Consider the following 21990-nt stretch of genomic DNA (forward strand, 5'->3'; position numbering starts at 1 on the left):
TAACCACGGAGTCAAACTGCACCGCCACTTTGAGCGTCCTATGCACTCGGACCCCAAGATCCCTCTGATCCTCCACACTGCCAAGAGCCATACCATTAATACTATATTCCACCAACATATTTGACCTACCAAAATGAACCACTTCACACTTATCTGGGTTGAACTGCATCTGCCACTTCTCAGCCCAACTCTGCATCCTATCTATGTCCCCCTGTAACCTCTGACAGCCCTCCAAACTATCCACAACACCTCCAACCTTCATGTCATCCACAAACTTACTAACCCACCCCTCCACTTCCTCATCCAGGTCGTTTATAAAAATCACAAGGAGTAAGGGTCCCAGTACAGATCCCTGAGGAACACGACTGGTCACCGACCTCCACTCAGAATACGACCCTTCAACAACCACTCTTTGCCTTCTGTGGGCCAGCCAGTTCTGGATCCACACTGCAATATCCCCTTGGATCCCATGTCTCCTCACCTTCTCCATAAGCCTCGCATGGGGTACCTTATCAAATGCCTTGCTGAAATCCATATACACGACATCTACTACTCTCCCTTCATCGATGTGCTTAGTCACATCCTCAAAAAATTCAATCAGGCTCGTAAGACAGGACCTGCCCTTGACAAAGCCATGCTGACTATTCCTAATCATAGTATACCTCTCCAAATGTTCATAAATCCTGCCTCTCAGGATGTTCTCCATCAGCTTACCAACCACTGAGGTAAGACTCACTGGTCTATAATTCCTTGGGCTATCCCTACTCCCTTTCTTGAATAAGGGAACAACATCCGCAACCAATCTTCCGGAACCTCTCCCATCTCCATCAATGATGCAAAGATCATCGTCAGAGGCTCCGCAATCTCCTCCCTCGCCTGCCACAGCAACCTGGGGTATATCTCATCCGGTCCCGGCGACTTATCTAACTTGATGCTTTCCAAAAGTTTCAGCACCACCTCTTTTCTAATATCTAAATGCTCAAGATTTTCAGGCCGCTGCAAGTCCCCACTACAATCCCCCAGAACCTTTTCCGTGGTGAATACTGACGTAAATTATTCGTTAAGTACCTCTGCTATTTCTTCCAGATCCACACACACATTCCCACTGCTACACTTGATAGGCCCTATCCTTTCGTATCTCATCCTCTTACTCTTCACATACTTGCAGAACGCCTTGGGGTTTTCCTTAATCCTGCCCGCCAAGGCCTTCTCATGTCCCCTTCTGGCTCTCCTAATCTCTTTCTTAAGTTCCTTCCTTTTAGCCTTGTACTCTTCCAGATCTCTAACATTACCTTGCTCTCTGTACCTTTTGTATGCTTTTCTTTTCCTTTTGACTAGATTTATTATAGCTTTCGTACACCACGGTTCCTGTATCCTATCATGACTCCCCTGTCTCATTGGAACATGTCTATGCAGAGCTCCACACAAATACCCCCTGAATATTTGCCACATATCTTCTGTACTTTTCCCAGAGAACATCTGTTCCGAATTTAATCTTCCAATTTCCTGCCTGAGAGCCTCATCATTCCCTTTACTCCAAGTAAATGCCTTTCTAGTCTGTCTGTTCCTATCCCTCTCCAGTGCTAATGTAAAGGAGATAGAATTATGATCACTATCACCAAAATGTTAACCCACCGAGAGATCTGACACCTGACCAGGTTCATTTCCCAATATCAAATCAAGCACAGCCTCTCCTCTTGTAGGTCTATCCACATACTGTGTCAAGAACCCTTCCTGAACACACCTAACAAACTCCACCCCATCTAAACCCCTCACTGTCTGGAGATGCCAATCGATGTTTGGGAAATTAAAATCCCCCACCACAACAACTCTGCTGTTCTCACACCTTTCTAGGATCTGCTTCCCTATCTGCTCCTCAATAGCCCTGTCACTCTTGGGTGGCCTATAAAAAACACCCAGTAAAGTTATCGACCCCTTCCTGTTCCTAACCTCCACCCACAGAGACTCCGTAGACAATCCCTCCACAATGTCCACCTTTTCCGCAGCTGCCATTGCTGCTTCTCCCAGGTAGGCTGTCTCACCCAACAGTACTCAAAAAGATTCCAATCATCTATTTTTGCACCACAGCAAACTACCTTTAATCAATGGTTATACTTACCACTTACATCCTGACCTTCTCTCAGGCTAGGAGGTAGTGAACAACACCAGTGAAATATCCATAGGTCCTAGTTAATCATTGTTCACTTACAGTTCTCTCAGCTAAAACCCAGTGATGACAGCTGAACAGTATCTCTGAAGCATGAATATGTTATCTACAAACCCAAAGACAGCAAAAAACTGTTGGATCAGTAGAAACATAAAGTTTTTAAATATAGCTTTGGCCATCTCTTGGCAAATGTTATCAGGCAAAATTCTGTTGGAATACATTTATAAAACCACTTTGAAGCAACTTAAGACAGTTATTCTGCAGGCTGAAATTTCACTACTATTTTGAATCATTCACTTGCAGAATAATGGTACATATGCAAAGCTAATTCATGAGTCTCTCCCAATATAATTCTATTGCACATCAATCCCAAGTGGGATTCAAAAATGTGGAAACATATCATACAGCATTAGCCTCCCTCTGTATAATAGCATTGCTGAGGTTAGATCTTAGAGTCATAGATTACTACAGTGCAGAAACAGGCCCTTGGCCCATCTAGTCCATGCCGACCTGACCTTCTACCTGGTCCCATCTACCTGTACCCGTACCATATCCCTCCAAACCCCTCCCATCCACGTACCTATCCAAATTTCCCTTAAATGTTACAATTGAACCTGCATCTACCACTTCCGCTGGTAGCTCATTTCACACTCGCACCATCCTCTGAGTGAAGAAGTTTCCCCTCAGATTCCCCTTAAGTATTTCACCTTTCACCCTAAACCTACGTCTTCTACTTCTAGTCTCACCCAACCTTAGAGTGAATGCATACAGGCTTTTTCCCCCTATCTATACCCCTCATAATTTGGTATATTTCTACAAGATCTCCCCTCATTCTCCTGCGGTCCAGGGAATAAAGTCCTAACCTATTCAATCTTTCCCTATAACTCAGGTCCTCAAGTCCCAGCAACATCCTTGTAAATTTTCTCTGCATTCTTTCAACCTTATTGATATCTTTCCTGTAGTTAGGTGACCAGAACTGCACACAATACTCTAAATTTGGCCTCACCAACATCTTGTACAACTTCAACATAACATCCCAACTCCTGTATTTAATACCCTGATTTATGAAGGCCAAAGTGCCAAAAGCTCTCCTTACAACCCTATCTACCTGTGACGCCACATTCAAGGAACTATGAACCTATATTCCCAGGCCCCTTTGTTCTACCGCACACCTCAGAGCCCTACCATTCACTGTCTCAGTCTTATCCTGGTTTGTCCTCCCAAAATGCAACACCTCACACTTGCCTGTATTAAATTCCATCAGCCATTTTTCTGCCCATTTTCCCAGCTGGTCCAGATCACATTGCCATCTTTGATAGCCTTCCTCGCTGTCCACTACACTCCCAATCTTGGTGTCATCTGCAAATTTGCTGATCCAGTTTACCACTTTATCATCTAAATCATTACTATAGATGATAAACAACACCAGACCCAATACTGATCTTAAAACATCTCATGGATGGATTTTCCACTTCATAAACCTCAATAAATCAGATCATGCTGGATCCATCCTTCTAGCAGCTGTTGAATTTCATGCTAACTCCGGGCAACACTAACCTTTCACAGCCTCCCAGCAACCTCAAGGCCCAATTCCACAACCATCCCATTTCTAGTATTGCTCTTTTTCAACTTATCGAAAGATGATAAGAGAGAAAAAAATCAGGGATACAATAGCTGAAATTTCAAAGTAACAGAGCACAGGAAAAGGCCCTTCAGCCCATCATGTCTGTGCTAACCAAACACATTAAACCACTGTGAACTTAATAAAAATATGAACAATAAACAACTTTTTTGCCTCACTTACCTTGTTAACAATGGTCATATCAAGGTGGCTATGCTAGATACACCAGCACTGGCTGGCACCAAGGAGCCAGATACAAAGTCGGCTGGTCACCAATATCTTTCAGTCCAATGTTCAATATTTTAAGATGAAATAAAAGCAAATCCATTGTACAGGTATGCATGGAGCAACCTCTTGTAGACATAATGCAAAATGCAACTGATCCTGACAATCATCACAGGCTTATCAGTTGTATTCTCACTGATTAGTGACTACTTGCATAGATTAACTGCAGCCTTCATTTCTATGCTACATACTGATACTATAAAGAACAATAACCACAAACTTTTTGAACTTACAACATATAATCTTGTTCCCAACTGGGTTCATTTCCTCGTCTTGTCACAGTAGTGCTTCTTAAATTTTGAACTTTTAGAGTTACATATGTGTTAAATTTATCTGCAAAATAAAAGATGTTAGTTGCAGCATATTGCAAAATATTCTCGAGTACGTTATTACATGATATTTTAGATGTTTTTAAAAAGTATCAAATTTCCTATGGATGAAAGATAAGGGAAGTCATTAAATCAAACAGTCTATTTTTGACTCAGAGGCTACTATTATGAAGGATTTAAGCATGTGAGGGGGGTGGTGTACGTCTCAATTGAAGAGATTTTGAAAAATATTTTGCAAGAAATTTCCAATGGCTTTTCAAGCACTCTATCACTAATACATCAGAATCATGGCAGATAGGTATATTGCCTGGCTAGGAGAGTCAATCTGACAAACATCCAAAATATGGTTAATTCATTTGTTAATAATATAAAGACTTACAGATTGTGTTTTAAAGTCAACCTCGACTTTGGGCAATGATCAGGAAATCATGGGGACTAAATAGGATAGTGCTGGAAAGCTCATTCTGGGACCAACTGCAATAATCTGCAGTTACTTGATCATTAAATGTGGTCAGGAAAATTTGTGTTTAATTTCCAATCAAACAGATAATGTGATGATCAGCAACAGAAAAAGAGGGCAATTGCAATGAAATTGAGATGTTTATCAGAAATTCTCATCCACAGAGGGGTTTTTGATGCTGCCTTCTCCCTTCCTTCTCAGAGTTCAAGAGATTAACAGGCCCACCGAGTCCATCAACCACCCATTTATACTAATCCACATTAATCCCATTTTTTTAATATATATTCTCCCCAGTTTCCTCATCAACTCTCCCAGATTCTACCATTCACCTACACACCAGGGGCAATTTACAGTGGCCAATTAGCCGACCAACCTGCATGTCTTTGAGACACGGAGTGAAACCAGAGCACCCAGCGGAAAGCCATATGGTCATAGGAAGAATGTGCAAACTCCACAGACAATGGAGGTCAGGATTGAACCTGGGTCTCTAGCACAATGAGGCAGTGGTTCTATTGGCCAAGCCACTGTGCCTCCTAGTCTACTCCTCTGCACCAGTTGCTAGCAAAGTTGGGTCTTCAAGACTATCAGATTGCACAGCATGCAATGAATATGCAAGAGTTTGGAAGCCTGTTCCATTGTACACTGCTAAACTCCTTCGAGTGATCCAACCAGTGGACACATTAGTGAGACATACAAACATAGAAAAACTACAGCACAATTCAGGCCCTTCAGCCCACAAAGCTGTGCCGAACATGTCCCTACCCTAAATTACTAGGCTTACCCAAAGCTCTCGATTTTATTCAGCTCCATGTACCTATCTAACAGTCTCTTGAAAGACCCTATCATATCCACCTCCACCACCGTTGCCGGCAGCCCATTCCACGCACTCACCACTCTCTGAGTAAAAAACTTACCCCTGACATCTCCTCTATATCTACTCCCCAGCACCTTAAACTTATGTCCTCTTGTGGCCACCATTTCAGCCCTGGGGAAAAGCCTCTGACTATCTACCCGATCAATACCTCTCATCATCTTATACACCTCTATCAGGTCCCCCCTCATCCTCCATCTCTCCAAGGAGAAAAGGCTGAGTTCTGCAATCCAGGCAGCATCCTTGTAAGTCTCCTCTGCACCCTCTCTATGGCTTCCACATCTTTCCTGAAGTGAGGCGACCAGAACTGAGCACAATACTCCAAGTGGGGTCTGACCAGAGACCTATATAGCTGCAACAATACCTCTCGGCTCCTAAATTCAATTCCCCAACTGATGAAGGACAATACACCATATGCCTTCTTAACCACAGAGTCAACCTGCGCAGCCGCTTTGAGCGTCCTATGGACTTGGACCCCAAGATCCCTCTGATCCTCCACACTGCCAGGAGTCCTACCATTAGTACTATATTCCGCCAACATATTTGACCTACCAAAATGAACCACTTCACACTTATCTGGGTTAAACTGCATCTGCCACTTCTCAGCCCAACTTTGCATCCTATCTATGTCCCAATGTAACCTCTGACAGCCCTCCAAACTATCCACAACACCCCCAACCTTCGTGAGTAATCAATCTGAGTAATCAATGAGGCACAATGGCAGAATGACTTCCATTACTGGCACATTCTGTTCTATAATGGATTTTGTGCCGAAATTAAGAGCTGGATATGAGAACATGGCCCTCATGTCTCAGTCAGCACACTTTAGTCAGGTATTATACCTCAGAGAAGGAGAACACACAGTGGACCTTCACCAAAAATACTGCAATTACAACCTGGACCAGTGATGAAAATGATACTGAGTATGGTCACACACCAGCTGCACATCCAGGGACAGGAACCCTCTGGCAGCAATCAGTTGTGGGCCTTTTGACTTATGTATAGTTACTGGGGCTGCAAACCATCATATAGCCTGTAATCCTGGTGAATACACAAGTGCATGCTGCCCCCTACTCCACCAAGAGAGGAGCTGAATTCTACTCTCCTAGAATACAGTGCCTCTGACTTTGTGCAGCAAATTTGATGACAATTAACACCTGTGGCGCCCACAGGAACAGTACAGAATCAAATTTCAAGACAGGATTTTTAGTCATTGGTTGCTTTGCAGCCGGATACGTCGTTTGCCACAAGAAATAAGTTCCTCTATCATTTGTTTCCTCCACCTATTACCTTCCAGCCTCTGTCACCATTTCCTCTTCCTTTCTCTATCTGCCTATCACCCCTCCCTTCACCTGGATTCACCTATTGCTCCCTAGCTCAGAGTGATAACACAGTACAGAAACAGACCCTTCGGGCCAACTCCTCCACATCAACCAAGATACCCATTCAAGCTAGTCCCATTTACCAGCAATTGGCCCATAACCTCCTAAACCCTTCCAATCCATGTATCTGTTCAACTGCCTTTTAAAAGTTGAAAATGCACCTGCCTCAACCACTTCCTCTGGTAGCTCATTCCAGATGTACCACCCTATGTGTAAAAAGTTGCCCAAGTTCCTATTAAATCTTTCCCCTCTCACCTTAAACCTAAGCCCTCTAGTTCTCGATTCCCCAACCCTGAGAAAAAGACTGAGTGCATTCGCCCTATCTATGCCCCAATGATTTTATACACGACTGTAAGATCGCCTCTCAGCCCCCTACACTCCAGGGAACAAAGTCCTATAGCTCAATCCCTCGAGTCCTGGCAACATCCTTGTAATTAAACTGGAAAGAGTGCAGAAAAGACTTACATCTTTACTACAAGCAGGAGGAGTAAAACTTCAAGCGTGGCCTCACCAGCACCTTGTACAACTGCACTTTGACCTTCCAACTTCTAGAAACAATTGATGAAGGCCAGCATGCCAAAAGCCTTCTTCACTGCCCTGTGACTCCACTTTCAGGAAACCATGTACCTGAACTCCAAGGTCCCTCAGTTCTCCAACACTCCCCAGGGCCCTACCATTCACTGTGAAAGTCCTACCTGTATTCGAATTTCCAAAATGCAATGCCTCGCACTTATCTGAATTGAACTCCATTTGCCATTCTTCAGCTGTCCAAGTGCCCCTGTGATTTATGATAACCTTCGTCACTGTCCATTACACAAGCTATTTTAGTGTCATCTGCAAACCTACTAAACATGCCTTGTATATTCTCATCCAAATCATTGAAATAGCCCCAGCATCAACCCGAGGCACACCACTTGTCACAGGCCTTCAGTCCAAGGAACAATCTTCCACCATCACCCTCTGCTTCTTTCCATCAAGCCAAACGTGTATCCAATTAGCCAGTTTCCATGCAATCTAGTCTTCCAGAGCAGCCAACCATGTGGAACCTAGGCCTTAACTGAAGTCCATAGAGAACACATCTACCGCCCTGTCCTCATTGACCTTCTTGGTCACATCATTAAAAGACTCAATCAAGTTTGTTAGACATGATCTCCCATGCACAAAGCCAATGCTGACTACCCCTAATCAAACCCCATCTTTCCAGAACTACGGATATCTTATGCCTCAGAATCCTCTCCAGAAACTTACCTTCCACAGATGTTAGGCTTACTGGTCTGTCGTTCCCAGGTTTTTCTTTGCAGCACTTCTTAAATAAAGCCACAACATTCACTACCCTCCAGTCTACCGGTGCCTCACCAGTGGCTAAAGATGATGCAAATATCTCAGCCAGGGCTCCCACAACTTCTTCTCTGGCCTCTCACAATGTTTTTTGATATACCTGGTCAAGCCCTGGAGATTTGTCTACCTTCACACATTTTAAGACATCCAGCATCTCCTCTACTGTAATGCAGACTATCCCCAAGACCTCCCCATTTGCTTTCCCCAGTTCTGAAATCTTCACTTCTTTCTCCATGCTCTTGCTCTACCCCCTCCCCTCATCTTTTTATACTGACAGTCTTCTCTTTATCTTTCAGTCCAGATGAAGCACCTCGACCCGAAATGTCAACTGTCCATTTCCCGTCCATAGATGCTGCCTGACCTGCTGAGTCCCACCAGCATTTTGTTTGTTGCCCATGGTCATTTCTAAATTACATATGAACTAGGAGCAGCAGTCGTCCATTTGGCCCCTCAAACCTGCTCCACCATTCAATAAAATCTCAGCTTATCTGCTTGCACCTCCAACTCCATATTCCATCCTACCCCCAGTAATCGCTCATCTCCTTGCTTACCTCTGCCTTGAAAATATTCAAAGACTGTATTTACGTGAAGAAGGTCAAGGAAGCTAGGGAATTCAGGGAAGAGAATTGTGGTGTCCTGAAACATATCAATATTATGAAAGAGGAACTGTTGGCAGTTTTCAGGTGCATAAAGGAGCCTGAACAAATGTACCCTAAGACATGTGGGAAACAAGGGAAGAAATTGCTGGGTCCCTGGCAGAGACTTTTGTATCTTCCATAGCCATGGGTAAAGTACTGGAAGACTGGAGGATGGCTAAACAACATGGTCTTGTTCAACTGGGAAAGTGGGCAAAGGAATGGCAGGTGGAATTTAACTCAGACAAATGCAAAGTGGTGCATTTTGAGAAGTTAAAACAAGACAGGGCATACGCGTGGCACTGGGGAGTGTTGTTGAACAGAGAGACCTCAGGATAAAGGTACACATTTTCCTGAAAGTGGCAACACGGATAGACAAGGTGGTGAAGACATATGAAACACTTTCCTTCATTAGACAGGACATCATGTTACTGCTGTACAAGATGTTAGTGAGACTGCACCTGGAATACCACGTGCAGTTCTGGTCACCATCTTACTGGAAGGATGTGATTAAGCTAGCGGCTGCAGAAAAGCTTCACAGGGATGTTGCCAGGACTGAAGCACTTGAGTTACAAGGAGTGACTGGATAGGGTGGGTCTGTTTTCGCAGTGTCAGAGGCTGAGGGGTGACTTTACTGAGGTTCATAAGATAATGAGGGGCATAGATAAGGTGGATTGTCACAGTCTTTTCCCCCAGGGTAGGGGAATCTAAAACTAGAGGGCAGTGGTTTAAGGTGAGAAGGTAAAGATTTAAAGGGGCCCTTGACAAATCTGGCAGCTTGTTCCATATACCCACCATCGTCTTTTCCACACCAGAGAAACAGGTACAATCACAACATTTAAAAGACATTTGTACAGGTTCATGGATAAGAAAGGTTTAGAGCGATATGGGCCAAATGCTTGCAAATGAGACTAGCTCAGGTAGGCACCTTGGTTGGCAGGGATGATAGGCCTGTTTCCATGTTGTATAATTCTCTGACTGCTTCCACTATCTTTCAAGGAAGAGACATCTAAAAACTCTCAATCCTAAGAAAAAGAGTTTCACCTCATCTGTCTTTAGTGGATGACCTCTTATTTTTAAAACAGTGACTCTATGTTCTCTCACAACGTCCTCTCCATATCCACCTTATCAAGATCCTTGTACACATCAATCAAGTCATCTCTCACTCTTCTAAACTCCAGATCAAACCCAAGCTGTTCAACCTTTCCTCATAAAATCAGCTTAATCCAATTTATTTGTTCAGTAAGGAATGCTTATGATAGCACTAAAAATACCCTCTGCTTGATCCACAACTTGTTCGTGACAATTGCATCCATGTTTCAGTATGGGCAAAGACAGTTGTGAAATAAACAAATATTTTGTCTTGCATGGCAGAATTGCAAAAACACCAGCAAATACACACTTAGGAGGAATCCTTCATCTCAGCTTTCCTTCAAGGATTTTATAGCTTATCCAATATTTTAGTTACCCTTGTGTTGCTGGATAGCATTCATGATGTACTCTTGGTCTGAAGCAGTCATACCTTGTACGTTCGTTTACAAAGCCTGCTATTCATAGCTTTCTATCACTACTCAAACAAAACCAGTGATTATGAGGAACTATACCAATATAGAAAATATAAGTTAGCATTTTAAATGCACTGTAGAGTTTTATTTCCATGAACAATACACTTGTAGGCAAATTAAATACTGCATAATGTCAGCAGTTTCACATTTTGCAAATTAGTTTCGTTTTCGGGTCGTTTCGGCCGACTTCGGCCTAGCTATGTTTTTTTTAAATCGGGAATAGCGGGGCGAGACTGTGCAGGCACGTGACATAAGCAGTTAGCGTACAGGCAGTTTAAAAAGAAAACCGCCATAACCAGTGGGCAGCGTTCGGAGTGGGAGCACAGTGATTGGGCTTTGGCTCAACAGGCTTTAGGCGTAAAGGGGCGAGGAACCTGTTATCTGTTATTGTTATACATTTTAAGTAGGATAAAACTAGGTAGGTAAAGAATTAGTTCAGATGGAGGACATGGTGGTGTGCAGCAGCTGCTTAATGTGGGAGCTAGTGGACCCTGCTGGGGTGCACAGTGACCACTTCTGCAGTAAGTGCTGGAGGCTGATGGAACTTCAGCTCAGAGTTGATGAGCTGGAGTCACAGCTTCAAACACTGTGAAGCATCAGGGAGGGAGAGAGTGATGTAGATACTGTGCATCGGGAGACAGTCACCCCCCCCCCCCCCCCCCCACACACACACACACACACACACACACACACACACACACACACACACACACAGCAGGTACTTCTAGGGTACAGGAAGTAGATAGAAGAGTGATTGTCAGGGGAGAGAAAAAGAAAAAGAAAGAGTACAGGCAGACAGTGCAGAGGACCCCGGAGGCTGTTCCCCTAAATAACAGGTTTTCTGCTTTGGAAGCTGTTGAGGGGGACAACCTGCAGGGATCAAGCAGCAGTAGCCAGGTCCCTGGCACTGGGACCAGTCCTGCTGCTCAGAAGGGAAGGGAGGAGAAGAAGAGGTAGTGATAGGGGACTTGATAGTCAGGGAAACAGATAGGAGGTTCTGTCAAAGTGAGCATGAATCCCGGATGGTTTGTTGCCTCCCAGGTGCCAGGGTCCGGGATGACTCTGATCAGATCCACAGTATTCTTGAGAGGGAGGGAGAACAGCCAGAAGTCGTGGTTCATGTTGGTACCAACGACATAGGTAGGAAGAGGGATGAGGTCCTGAAAGGTGAGATAAGGGAGCTAGGCAGAAGGCTGAAGAACAGGACCTCAAGGGTAGCAATCTCAGGATTGCTGCCAGTGCCACGTGATAATGAAGGTAGGAATAGGAGGAGATGGCAGATGAATGCGTGGCTGAGGAGTTGGTGCAGGAGGGAAGGTTTTAGATTTTTGGATCATTGGGATCTCTTCTGAGGAAGGTGGGACCTGTACAGAGAGGACGGGTTACACCTGAATCCGAGGGGGGCCAATATCCTTGCAGGCAGGTTTGCTAAGGAGGTTTGGGAGGGTTTAAGCTAGTTTGCAAGGGGGATGGGAACCAGAGGGGTAGGTCAGAGGAAGAAGTGGATGTGGAAAAGTCAGATCTAACAGGCAGAGAGGCTTTGAGGAAGGAGAAGCAGAGTACAGGGTATAAAAGTAGAAAGGTGGATGGGCTAAAGTGCATTTACTTAAATGCAAGAAGTATCAGAAATAAGGGTGATGAACTGAGAGCTTGGATAAGTACATGGGACTACGATATTGTGGCTCTTGCAGAGACTTGGCTGTCATCAGGGCAGGAATGGATATTGAATATTGCTGGTTTTCAGTGTTTTAAAAGGGATGGGGGGGAAGAGGGGGAAGGGTGGCGTTACTGGTCATTACTATTACAGCTGCAGAAAGAGTGAAGAATGTAGCAGGATCCTCTCTAGAGTCAGTAAGGGTGGAAGTTAGGAACAAGAAAGGAGCAGTTACTCTACTGGGAGTATTCTATAGGCCACCCGGTAGCAGCAGGGATACTGAGGAGCAGATTGGGAGACAGATTTTGGAAAGGTGCAACAATTAACAGGGGTGGTATCATGGGAGACTTCAGCTTCCCAAATATTGATTGGCACCTGCTTAGTGCCAAAGGTTTAGACGAGGCAGAGTTTGTTAAGTGTGTCCAGGACGGATTCCTGTCACAGTATGTTGACAGGCCAACTAGAGGGAATGCCTTATTAGATCTAGTATTAGGTAATGAACCAGGTCAGGTGACAGATCTCTCGGTGGGTGAGCATTTGGGGGACAGTGACCACTGCTCCATAACCTTTAGCATTGTCATGGAGAAGGATAGGAGCAGAGAGGACGGGGGCGAATTATGAGACTATAAGGCGAGAACTTGAGGCGAGACATTTTTGAAGGGAAATGTACTATGGAGATGTGGTCGTTGTTCAGGGATCTCTTCCAGGACGTTAGGGATAAATTTGTCCCGGTGAGGCAGAGAAAGAATGGCAGGGTGAAGAAACCATGGGTGACAAGAGAGGTGGAACAACTAGTTAGGAAGAAGGTGGCAGCATACATAAGGTGTAAGCAGCAAGGATCAGATAGGACTCATGAGGAATATAGGGTAGCAAGGAGGGAACTTAAGAAAGGGCTGAGGAGAGCAAGAAGGGGACATGAAAAGGCTTTGGTGAGTAGGGTTAAGGAGAATCCCAAGGCTTTTCTCACATACGTGAAGAGCAGAAGATTAAAGGTAGGACCGATTAGAGACAAAGGTGGAAAGATGTGCCTGGAAGCTGTGGAAGTGGGTGACGTTCTCAATGAATACTTCCCTTCAGTATTCACCAAAGAGATGGGTCTTGATGATGCTGAGGACAGTGTTGGTAAGGTGAATGTTCTGGAGCATGTAGATATCAAGCGAGAGGCTGTGTTGGAGCTGTTAGAAAATGTTAGGACAGATAAGTCCCAGGGACCTAACGGAATATTCCCCAAGCTGCTCCATGAGGCAAGGGAGGAGATTGCTGAACAGTTGGCTAGGATCTTTGAGTCCTCGTTGTCCACGGGAATGGTACTGGAGGATTGGAGGGTGGCGAATGTTGTCCCCTTATTCAAAAAAGAGCGTAGGGATAGTCCAGGGAATTACAGACCAGTAAGCCTTACCTCTGTGGTGGGCAAGCTGTTGGAAAGGATTCTTAGAGATAGGATCTACGAGCATTTAGAGAAACATGGTCTGATCGGGGACAGCTAGCATGGGAAGATTGTGTCTCACAAGCCTGATAGTGTTCTTTGAGGAGGTGACCAGGCAAATTGAAGAGGGTAGTGCAGTAGATGCGGTCTACATGGATTTTAGTAAGGCATTTGACAAGGTTCCACATGGTAGGCTTGGCCGTGTGGATTCAGAATTGGCTTGCCTGTAGAAAGCAGAGGGTTGTGGTGGAGTGAGTTCATTCAGATTGGAGGGCAGTTACTAGTGGTGTCCCACAAGGATCGGTTCTGGGACCTCTACTTTTCCTGATATTTATTAATGACTTGAATGAGGGGTTAGAAGTGTGAGTTAGCAAGTTTGCAGACGACACGAAGGTCGGTGGTGTTGTGGATAGTGTGGAGGACTGTCGAAGCTTGCAGAGGGATATTGATAGGATGCAGAGCTGGGCTGACAAGTGGCAGATGGAGTTCAATCCGGAGAAGTGTGAGGTGGTACATTTTGGAAAGACAAACTCCAAGACAGAGTACAAGGTTAATGGCAGGATTCTGGGTAGTGTAGAGGAGCAGAGGGATCTGGGGGTTCATATCCACAGATCACTGAAAGTTGTCTCACAAGTGGATAGGCTAGTTAAGAAAGCTTATGGGATGTTAGTTTTCATAAGTCATGGGATCGAGTTTAAGAACAACGAGGTAATGATGCAGCTCTACAAAACTCTGGTTAGACCACACTTGGAGTACTGTGTCCAGTTCTGGTTGCCTCATTATGGGAAGGATGTGGAAGCGTTGGAAAGTGTGCAGAGGAGATTTACCAGGATGCTGCCTGGATTGGAGAGTATGGCTTATGAGGAGAGACTAAGGGAGCTAGGGCTTTACTCTTTGGAGAGAAGGAGGATGAGGTAGATAGAGGTATACATGATAGAGGTATACAAAATATTGAGGGGAATAGATAGAGTAGACAGCCAGCGCCTCTTTTCCAGGGCACCAATGCTCAATACAAGAGGGCATGGCTTTAAAGTAATGGGAGGGAAGTTCAAGGGAGATATCAGAGGGAGGTTTTTCACCCAGAGAGTGGTTGGTGCATGGAATGTGCTGCCTGGGGTGGTGGTGGAGGCAGATACGTTGGTCAAGTTCAAGAGATTGTTGGATAGGCATATGGAGAAATTTAAAATGGGGGGATATGTGGGAGGAAGGGGTTAGATAGTCTTAGGCGTGGTTTAAAGGTCGGCACAACATGGTGGGCCAAAGGGTCTGTATTGTGCTGTATTGTTCTATGGTTCTAAATAGTGTGTATATTGTTCAGCTTCATTTGATTTTACAAGTTGTTTTAATATGGTCACTTATCCATATGTTATTGTTTTGAAATGTGCATGCTATGATGCCATCACCAGCAGCAATCTCTTGGTTAGATTAATTAAAGGTCGAGTGGTAAAAATGAAATAAAAAATACTTTTGATCAAAGGGTTTAAACCAAATGCTATATTTCAAAGAGAAATAATGTTTTTCATGCATCTTTATCACTATATTACAGTTGATTTTATTCACCATTATTCTTTTACTCTAATGCACCAGACAAGTACCCAAAGAGACAGAAAACTTTATTTTGGGGTGAGGTCGAACCCCTGCTTTAGTAAATATTCGGGTTTACAAACTGTGTTTGTGTGATATTAAGCTGTGGGGCTGTAATGAGTAGATGTTTTAGTGGCTGCTCTAACTATCATATAATGTGCTATCAAAGATTAGATGGATTATCCTGACGATGCAAAGTTATTGATTTTTGTAATATGACCTTTTAAGAGCCATTTTATAAGAAAATATTGTTCCCCTCCAAAGTGCTAAAAGAATAAAGATAAATGACAGTTTTGTAACCTCAACAGTTAAACAAACAAATTGGCAACATCTGAAGAAAAAAAAAATCAGAAGCTAGAAACCTAAAACAGAAAATGCTGCAAACACCCAGATCAGGCCACATCTGTGAAAAGAGAAACAGAGTTAATGTTTCAGATTGAAGACCCTCTGTCAGAACTGGGAAGGAGCAGGTCTTCCCACTCTGCATTTCACAACTCCTACGTTCTTTTGTCAGTATTCCCTCTCTAACTACTTCCATTCACTCACTGACCAACAGCCTGTGGTCACCCTAGTTTTACTCTGTCAGGGACATCATCCTCCCCCACCCTCCCTGCAGCTTTACTTTTCTCATCTCCTTCCCAATCCTGACAAGGGGTCTTCCGCTTGACATGTCAGCTCTGTGTCACTTCCCACAAATGTGGCCTGACCTGCTGAGTATTTCCAGCATTTCTGTTTTTTATATTAGAAGCATGAGATACAATTTAAAATATAACAGAAAACAAACCAGTAATCAACATTACAAATCTCCTCCAGACAGATTGCCATTAACAAACTTTCACTACCCTACCTCACCAATCTCTGTCATCCATTTTCTCCATAGTCCTCACTAACATGCCCTTTGTTCTCACCACCATCCGCTTCCAGGTTGTCCCAATTCTGATATACAGTCATTAACTTGAAAACATGTCTCTCTCCACAGATGCTGCCTGACCTGCTGAGTTTTTCCAGAATTTTCGATTTTAATAACTCACATGATCATTTCTCAAAAAAGTTTTCTGTTCCGTCTTTTGCATGACAAAAAATATTTAGTCTAAATCCCATGCACGCAGAGATGATTAATCTATAGTATATGGCCAATTTAAAATCATACAAACAGGATTGGTACCTTCAAGGTTAATAATTTGACCCTGAGCAAAGAAATTTTACTCCATTCAGGATGAGACAGACAACTAACCTAATGAAATTGATCTCTGACCAATGTTACCTTTGTCATTGAATAGACAAGCCAGATGCCTAAAGTGCTCACCTACATAAAAAGAATTTAAAAAAAAAATCAAACTAAAAGTAAAAATCAATTTGCCATCTTAATCCAGTCATTCAATTTCTGATGGATCTAACAGTAGATATATACACTTGATGACCACAAGGTGTCACCAAATCATGTTCCCTCTTGAAAAGGCATTTTGAAAATTTTCAGCAAAATTCATTCTTGTGGCAACTGACAATATCATTAGAGCACAATACCAAGAAAATTATTTCTAAGATAAACCAAAAACCTGCAGATGCAGAAATATGAAAACAGAAAAACTCAGTAGGTCAGACAGCATCTGTGGAGAGAGAAACAGAGTTAACGTTTCAGGTCAAATGCCCTTTGTCTAGATTCCTGGTGTGCAAAATCACAACACTAAAACTGTCACCTGCCCTGACATCAACAGAAGGACAGAGGGACCAAAAAAAATGTTCACCCCGACCCTTGTCAGAATATCATGAGGTATTATGAGTGGAATGACATGGAAAAAAATCAGGTTCCTCTGCCCCATATTAAAAGTACTCTCCCATTACCTTACAACTCTACCTACTTTGAGAGACGAATGTTGGATGCTACTGTAGATAATGCACAGAAAAACAATTCCAATCTTGCCTTAATAAACAAAACCTGCTGGAGGAACTCAGTACGTCAAGCAGCATTCATGGAGGTGGGGGGGCGGGGGTGCGGAGGGGAGGAACTGCCAATGTTTCGACCTATTCTGATGCAGGGCTTTGAGACAAAGTGACAACAATTCCTTCCCCAACCCCTCCAGATGCTACTTGACCCGCTGAGTTCTTCTAGCAGATTGTATCTGCAGTCTCTTGTGTCTCCTCTTGCTTCAAAAATAGCACCCTGGCATGTCCCTTGACCCATCCTTCGTTGATGACCTCGGTCCTCGAGTCACAAGCGATGTAGTGACCATTGCTGGTTCACTGCTTTTCTGCTTCCATACTAAAATGGACTGAAAAACTCATGTCTGCTGAAGTATATAGATTATAGGCTTTCCCGACCCTACAGAGCACCCGGGGCCAAGTCCTCACGCCGAGGCTGCCCAAGATGCCCCCACTTACCTGCTGGGGCAGCCCACTCCTCTTCAAGACCTTCAGACCTGTATGGGAACAACAACTTACCTCACAGGCCAGCTGAATCCACTCCAGGTCTTCCAGGTCTGTCCTTAAGCAGTCACTTACCTTCCTGTCCAGGTGGCTCCACTCCAGGGCTTCCAGGACCAACCAGACGCAACAAGTTACCTCAGAAGCAATGGTAAGAGGGCTGGGCTGCATGTGAGGCTAAAACAGCGTGGGTTCAAGACACCTTCCCCAGCATACTACCAGCTAACATCCAGGCCATTAAGAACAAAGTTGATGAACTAAGGGCAAGACTGACCTACCAAAGAGAACTGAGGGACTGCTGTTGCTACTGTCTCACCGAAATGTGGCTTACACCTGCTTCACCTAACTGTGCCATACAACCTGAGGGCTTCTCAATTCACGGCATGGACCGTACGGCATCCTCTGGCAAAGTTAAAGACAGAGGGGTCTACTTCTTAATCAATAACTTGTGGTGCTCAGACATAACGGTCCTGGTGAGTTGCTGCTTACCCAGCCTGGAATATCTAACAGTGAAGTCTGCCCATACTACCTGCCACAGGAGTTCACTTCACTGATGACAGTCTACATCCCACCCCAGATGGATGTGAAGCCTGCACTCAATACTCTGTGGTCAACAGCCTTGAAACAGGATACCCTGAGGTTCTCTTCATCATTGCCGGTGACTTCAACCTTCAAGACCGTGCCACCAAAATACTACCAGCACATCTCCTGTCCCACCAGGGGCCCTAACACCCTTTATCACTACTATACAGCCATCAATGCTGCCTACGCAAGCCACCCCCCACCCTCACTTTGGTCAGTCAGACTACCAGGCAATGCTCCTTCTCCCTGCATACAAACAGAAGCTGAAACACAAGGATCCAGTACAGGAAGTCATACAGTGCTGGCCTGAGAAAATAGATGAGCTTCTTCGTGACTGCTTTCAGTCAGTGGACTGGTCCATGTTCACAGTCTCAGCTACCAGCCTAGATGAGTATGTCATCACCATCACGAAATTTATCAGCAAGTGTGTTGAGGACTGTGTACCAAAGGTGACAATATGGATGTTCCCAAACTGGAAACTGTGGATGAACCGGGAGATCCATTCCCTACTGAAGTCTAGGACTGCAGTATTGAAATCAGGTGACCCTGACCTGTGCAAGAAATCAAGATACGACCTCCATAAAGCTATCAGAGATACCACAAAACAATACTAGTCCCAAAATAGGGTCCCAGACAGGCCGTCAGCTGTGGCAGGGCTTACATACTAATAACAGGCTACAAAACAAAGTCAGACAGCAACGCCCACAACAGCGTATCCCTTCCTGATGAGCTTAACTCATTCTATGCATGTTTTGAACAGGAGATTGGTATGCCACCACCCAGCCCAACAGTCTCCAATGCACCTCAACCCATAGTCAATGTTGAGAAAACAAGATCAGTCTCCGGAGACTGAACCCCTGGAAGCATCTGGCCCGGATAGTATCCCTGGCCGTGTCCTTAGTGGTCTTTTTAAAGCAGGTGGGAACCTCACATTGAAGGGGGGGGATGTTAAAAATGTCTGCAAATACCCCTGCCAGCTGATCTGCACAGGATCTATCATCCCAGTTCCCAAGTAAAACAAGCCTTAATGACTACAGCCCAGTGGCCCTGACGTCCACCATCATGAAGTGCTTTGAGAGACTGGTCATGGCACGCATCAACTCCAGCCTCTCAGAAAACCTCGACCCACTGCAATTCACCTACCGCCAAAACAGGTCTACAGCGGAAGCCATCTCCCTGGCCCTACACTCATCTGGACAGTACAGACACCTACATCAGACTATTGTTTGTTGACTACAGCTCTGCCTTCAATACTATAATTCCAAGCAAGCTCATCTCCAAACTCCTAGACCCGGGACTCAACACCTCCCTTTGCAACTGGATCCTTGATTTCTTGATCAACAGACCGCAATCAGCAAGGATAGGCAGCAACACCTCCGCCACTGGTGCCCCACGAGACTACGCCCTCAGCCCCCTACTCTACTCCCTATACACTTATAACTGCGTGGCCAGATTCTGCTCTAACTCCATCTACAAGTTTGCAGATGATACCACTGTAGTGGGCCGTATCACAAATAATGATGAGTTGAAATACAGGGAGGAGATAGAGAGCTGAGTGATATGGTGTCATGACAACAATCCTTCCTTCAATGTCAGCAAAACAAATGAGCAGGTCATTGACTTCAGGAAGGCGGGGGGGCAGTACACATGCTACTATGCATACAAAACGGTGCTGAGGTTGACAGGGTTGAGAGCTTCAAGATCCTAGGAGTGAACATCACAAATAGCCTGTCCTGGTCCAACCACATAGATGCCATGGCCAAGAAAACTCACCAGCGCCTCTACTTCCTCAGGAGGCTAAAGAAATTTGGCACGTCCCCTTTGACACTCACTCATTTTTAATCAATGCACCACAGAAAGCATCCTATCCAGATGCATCACGGCTTGGTACGGCAACTGCTCTGCCCATGACCACAAGAAACTGCAGAGTTGTCGACACAGCTCAGCACATCCCAGAAACCAGCCTCCCATCTATGGACTCTACCTATACTTCTCGCTGCCTCGGTGAAGCAGCCAACATAATCAAAGACACCACTCACCCCAGACATTCTTTCTTCTCCTCTCTGCCATCGGGCCGAAGAAACAAAAGGCTGAAAGCACGTACCACCAGGCTCAATGACGGTTTCTATCCCACTGTTATAAGACTATTGAATGGTTCCCTAGTACGATAAGATGGACTCTTGACCTCACAATCTACCTCATTATGACCTTACACCTTTCTGAATACCTGCACTGCACTTTCTCTGTAGCTGTGACACTTTATTCTGCATTATGCATTGTTTTACCTTAAACTACCTCAATGCACTGTGTAAGGGATTGATCTGTATGAACGGTAGGCAAGACAAGTTTTTCACTGTACAAGTGACAATAATAAACCAATTCCAATTTCTCACCATCACCTAAAATTGATCCATGCACCCTTGGGGACATTCAAATCAAATTGTCTTCATTTTCTCTCTAACTTGGTCCAGCAAACAGTAGATTTGATACAATGTACATCTACCTCAGGACAGGACTTCTCAAAATTAAGGTAATGGAAACTGAATTTGATGATCCCATCTAACAGGTAATTCGGGACTTTGAATGCACTTTCAGGCCATTATCAGTTCCTCTCTAGTCTAAACATATTAGTTCACCTATCACTGAAATACAACAAACACTGAAGTCATAAAGATTCAAGGAATTGAGACAAGCAGCAAGTGGTAATGATGTTCTTTATTAGTCACATGTACATTGAAACTCACAGTGAAATGCACTTTTGCATAAAGTGTCCTGGGGGCAGCCTGCAAGTGTTGCACGTTTCCGGCGCCAACACAGCATGCCCACAACTCCCTAACCCATACATCTATGGAATGTGGGAGGCAACCAGAGCATCCAGAGGAAACAGGAGAGCTAGGCAGAAGGCTGAAGAACAGGAGAGCTAGGCAGAAGGTTGAAGAACAGGACCTTAAGGGTAGCAATCTCAGGATTGCTGCCAGTGCCACGTGATAATGAAGGTAAGAATAGGAGATGGCAGATGAATGCGTGGTTGAGGAGTTGGTGCAGGAGGGAAGGTTTTAGATTTTTGGATCATTGGGATCTCTTCTGGGGAAGGTGGGACCTGTACAGAGAGGATGGGTTACACCTGAACCCGAGGGGGGCCAATATCCTTGCAGGCAGGTTTGCTAGGGTGGTTCGGGAGGGTTTAAACTAGTTTGCGAGGGGGATGGGAACCAAAGGGGTGGGTCAGAGGAAGAAATGGATGTGGAAAAGTCAGATCTAACATGTAGAGAGGTTTTGAGGATGGAGAAGCAGAGTACAGGGTATAAAAGTAGAAAGGTGGATAGGCTGGAGTGCATTTACTTAAATGCAAGAAGTATCAGGAATAAGGGTGATGAGCTGAGAGCTTGGATAAGTACATGGGACTATGATACTGTGGCTCTTGCAGAGACTTGGCTGTCATCAGGGCAAGAATGGATATTGAATATTCCTGGATTTCAGTGTTTTAAAAGGGATAGGGAGGGGTGAAAAGAGGGGGAGGGGGGTGTTACTGGTCAGGGACACAGTTACAGCTGCAGAAAGGGTAGAGAATGCAGAAGGATCCTCTCTAGTGTCACAAACCAGCAACACAAGAAACACACTGAGCATGATTCAGTGTTAAAAACTATTTTATTAATCACTACTTATGATA

The 21990-nt window shown here is 44.5% G+C and overlaps 1 protein-coding gene across 1 annotated transcript in view; it reads right to left on the minus strand.

The window, feature by feature from the left end:
• LOC127583901 (protein unc-13 homolog B-like) overlaps nt 1-21990 on the minus strand; it is a 77498-nt gene that overhangs the window by 21195 nt on the left and 34313 nt on the right. The window contains exon 3 of the mRNA XM_052040291.1: nt 4307-4406. Within this exon, the coding sequence (XP_051896251.1) occupies nt 4307-4406 (100 nt within the window). The remainder of the gene's footprint in view (nt 1-4306; nt 4407-21990) is intronic.

Source organism: Pristis pectinata, chromosome 28 (assembly GCF_009764475.1).
Source record: "Pristis pectinata isolate sPriPec2 chromosome 28, sPriPec2.1.pri, whole genome shotgun sequence".
NCBI classification, from domain to species: domain Eukaryota; kingdom Metazoa; phylum Chordata; class Chondrichthyes; order Rhinopristiformes; family Pristidae; genus Pristis; species Pristis pectinata.